The following is a 3,800-nucleotide window of genomic DNA, read 5'->3' as shown; positions in this document are numbered from 1 at the left end:
ATCCCAAAGATGCTCTATTGGGTTGAGATCTGGTGACTGTGGGGGCCATTTTAGTACAGTGAACTCATTGTCATGTTCAAGAAACCAATTTGAAATGATTCGAGCTTTGTGACATGGTGCATTATCCTGCTGGAAGTAGCCATCAGAGGATGGGTACATGGTGGCCATAAAGGGATGGACATGGTCAGAAACAATGCTCAGGTAGGCCGTGGCATTTAAACGATGCCCAATTGGCACTAAGGGGCCTAAAGTGTGCCAAGAAAACATCCCCCACACCATTACACCACCACCACCAGCCTGCACAGTGGTAACAAGGCATGATGGATCCATGTTCTCATTCTGTTTACGCCAAATTCTGACTCTACCATCTGAATGTCTCAACAGAAATCGAGACTCATCAGACCAAGCAACATTTTTCCAGTCTTCAACTGTCCAATTTTGGTGAGCTCTTGCAAATTGTAGCCTCTTTTTCCTTTCAGATTCAGATTGTCTTGACCAGGACCACACCCCTAAATGCATTGAAGCAACTGCCATGTGATTGGTTGATTAGATAATTGCATTAATGAGAAATTGAACAGATGTTCCTAATAATCCTTTAGGTGAGTGTAGTACAAAGCAAAAAGAGAGTGAGGCAGGCCGGTATATTTGCAGTGAGAGACCAGAAGTGCATGTGTGAGTGTGTGGGGACAAGACAACTAAAGGGAAAGGCCCCTGAAAACTACACATGGCCTCTTTAAATTGAAATAACTTCAAGTTTCATACACAGTGTATTATATAAAAATGATTAGGGTTGAAAAAAAAAAAACATTGTTTTCATTGTTGAACAATCGGAAGATACCTTTCTCAGTTAATCAACTAATCATTTAATCCATAAAATCTCAGAAAATACATGTTTACAGCCACAAGTTTTAACTATCAATACCCGGTTAATTTAAAAAAAAAATAAAAGTAGTTAATGACAATGAATATTACTTCACAACAACATCTTTCAATTTACAATTCAAACATCCCAGACCAAGGCAGGGGAAAATAGACACTATGCCACTATCCATGAGAATGTTCTAATATAAAATAGTTTTTAAAGAAAGTGGTATTTTGTCATGTTGTTAATTATGATCTCTAGTGATGTTCATTCTACATCAATCGACTACCCAGCAACAGTTTCTGTTCTTTTGTACATTTACCTTTCAAAGTGTGGGTTTATATATCAAATCCACAAACAAGTCAGTAAAGGTGTTTTATGGAGAATGTTTCCGCCCACATTTTCGCTTTCTCACAAAGTCACATTTTGAATGGACAGCAATTGCAGCTTCAATTAAAACATTCAGGTTCATTTTAACAACTGCTGCAACAGTGTGTATGATTCTGCCTAGTTCTCAGAGTAATTATGATAAATGTATACTCACTGTCCATGGCGTTCCTCCACTCTGGGGCCTATAAGACCAGTTTACAGTCATCTTACTGGTTGGCCTACTGGTGGAAGTGAAAGTGCAGGACAAAATGACTGTATCCCCTTTAGATGCATGGATCTCTGCCGGAGAACTCACTGTGATGGAGGAGACTGGGGAAAGGGCTGGAGGTGAAACGGCAGAAAACAAAAAAGAGTTGGGGGGGAAATGATGATGAAAAGATGATAATAGAGTGACACAAAAGACAGGGATGAAAGAGAAAATGGAGCAAATGGAAATGTTTAGTTGTTAAAGCAGAATGACAAAAGGGAGTGGAGGGGAAAGAGAAAGTATGACACATTGTGAGTGACATTTTATTCACTTACGTCGTGGCATGAAAGTTTGTCACACATCTGTCTGTCAATGGCCTTCAACTGCAGGTAAAACAATGTCCCTGTATCACTAGATGTTGTTTCATTCTTATTACTTCATTCAGAATGCCAAGGGAGGCCATCCAGAGCAGTGTCTGCAATAAATGATACCTTCCTGACTGAACCCATGAACAAGAGCTGAATACCGACAGCTTCTTTTTAGAGAGAACCTTAAAAATATTTAGTAACATTGAGTCATTAATAAGTTACTTTTATTAATAAATGTGGTTTCAGTTGATTAAACCGGCTATCCTGGCATGACAAGCACGCCAGGACAGCTGGTCTAAGACATTGTCCACAATCAACAAACTGACAAAGAGATGACTTCACCCCCCTTTCCTTCACAATACCCTTGTTATGGCAGGATGTATGCTGACCGGAGTGCAACTACTGAATACTTATCACTTGCAGCATTGGAGTCTATAGCCATGCTAGCTTCTCTGTGAGTTTGTAATGCTAACGTCACCAAGCCATCTAATGCTAAAGCCCTGGGCCAATTTAAAGTGTTGACCTTATGGCGGCACTAGATTAAAGGTCAGGAGATAGCTAAAGTCGGTAGAATGTATCCTTATAGGCCCTTCAATAGCTGATAACAAATTTCACAAGAAACCACTGTCAAGATATTTCACTCAATGGAAGATGTAAACCTCATGTTGACATTAGAGGACAAGCCAGGGGATCACCAAGGTCTACAGCAATCGATCAAAAAGTTTTCAAGATATCCCAGTCTAAATTGGTGGGCAGAGTGACATTGCTATCCCTAGAGCCACACCTCTAGCATGGCTAAAAACAAAAAGGTATCATAATTACATTAATGACATCAATACACTGGTTTGGAGGCACATGAAACAGTCCTGCATTTCAAAGTAAAAAGCCTCATCAGCTGGCGTGTCCAATCTTTTTTATCCGATACCCCAAAAGCCAGGTACAAAGTTTATCTTGCTAACTAAAAAATGTATAATGCGACCAGTCGGATTCATAGACAAAGACCCCGGGGTGAGCGAGTTGACACCTTCAAAAAAAGCTCTCTCTTCATGAAAGTTGAAATCAAGCAGAGGAGCCGTGAAAGCTGAACAGCTCTCGAACTTGAGGACATGAGAGTAATTTGTGGTGGGATAGGTATGTTGGCAGATCATCAGTGGTCATGTTGACACCTACTTCCTACAACATGTCTGGATACAATCAAAAAGAAGACAATATCATATTCTGATAGTTTGAAATGTTCTGATGTGACCCTGGCAGGGAAACGTTGCAACATTTGTATGCCTTGGCAGACACTGCTCTGAGAAGAAATGTAAGACAAAAAAACTAAATTAAGTTAAGTAATAGCTATTAATAAAATATAAAACCACAATGATATTAATTGGTTCCAACATTTACAGTACAGTGATACACAAAAAGCCATTACTGTATGTATCTCTCTCTGTTTATCTTTTTACTTCTGTACCAGGCCAGAGTCTTTCAAAGAGAGGCAAACAACTGCCCACAGTTCAGAGCCATGTTTATAATGTACTTGGCAAAAAGACAGTGTCTTAACTCACTGCATACCAGTTGTCAGAATCCCTCCGAGCCTGGCTTTTACACTGGCCGGTCATTATTATGGCCTGCACCTGTATCCACAGGGGCAGCCAGCTGATTTCTAAAGGCTATTCTGACTTATTCCCGCAAAATGCGATCATTAATTGACGGATATGACTTAAAAAGTGTCTGCAGTTAAGTTCTCAACAACCTCACATGCTATATTCTCATGGGAGGTCTGCAGTTTTTTTGTTAGTTTTTTTTAAATCATGGCGTTCGCCTTTAAGGGGCTGTAGAAGTTTCTTTCTTTTAGTAGGTCTTTTCATGGACTACTGTAATGAAACGTGGACTATTAAAAGTGAATTAACTTAAATTATCTTAAGATTCCAACTGTAAATGTCGACGCCTTTAATCGAAAATGACATTACCAGTGTAGCCTACACACAGCTAGATCTAGTTTCTC

General features: G+C 39.6%; 1 protein-coding gene across 3 annotated transcripts in view; it reads right to left on the bottom strand.

Moving 5' to 3' along the window:
• mpzl3 (myelin protein zero-like 3) overlaps positions 1-3,800 on the bottom strand; it is a 16,201-nt gene that overhangs the window by 11,204 nt on the left and 1,197 nt on the right. For 2 of the 3 annotated variants that reach the window (XM_046074071.1, XM_046074072.1), the window contains exons 2-3: positions 1,775-1,822; positions 1,407-1,573 (exon numbers count right to left, since the gene is read on the bottom strand). In XM_046074071.1, coding sequence (XP_045930027.1) covers positions 1,407-1,573; positions 1,775-1,784 — 177 coding nt within the window. In that variant the 5' untranslated portion in view covers positions 1,785-1,822. The remainder of the gene's footprint in view (positions 1-1,406; positions 1,574-1,774; positions 1,823-3,800) is intronic. The other variant, XM_046074070.1, reaches the window with a different exon arrangement.

Source organism: Micropterus dolomieu, linkage group LG17, assembly GCF_021292245.1.
Source record: "Micropterus dolomieu isolate WLL.071019.BEF.003 ecotype Adirondacks linkage group LG17, ASM2129224v1, whole genome shotgun sequence".
Lineage (NCBI taxonomy): Eukaryota > Metazoa > Chordata > Actinopteri > Centrarchiformes > Centrarchidae > Micropterus > Micropterus dolomieu.
This window is presented reverse-complemented; position numbering and strand designations above follow the sequence as displayed.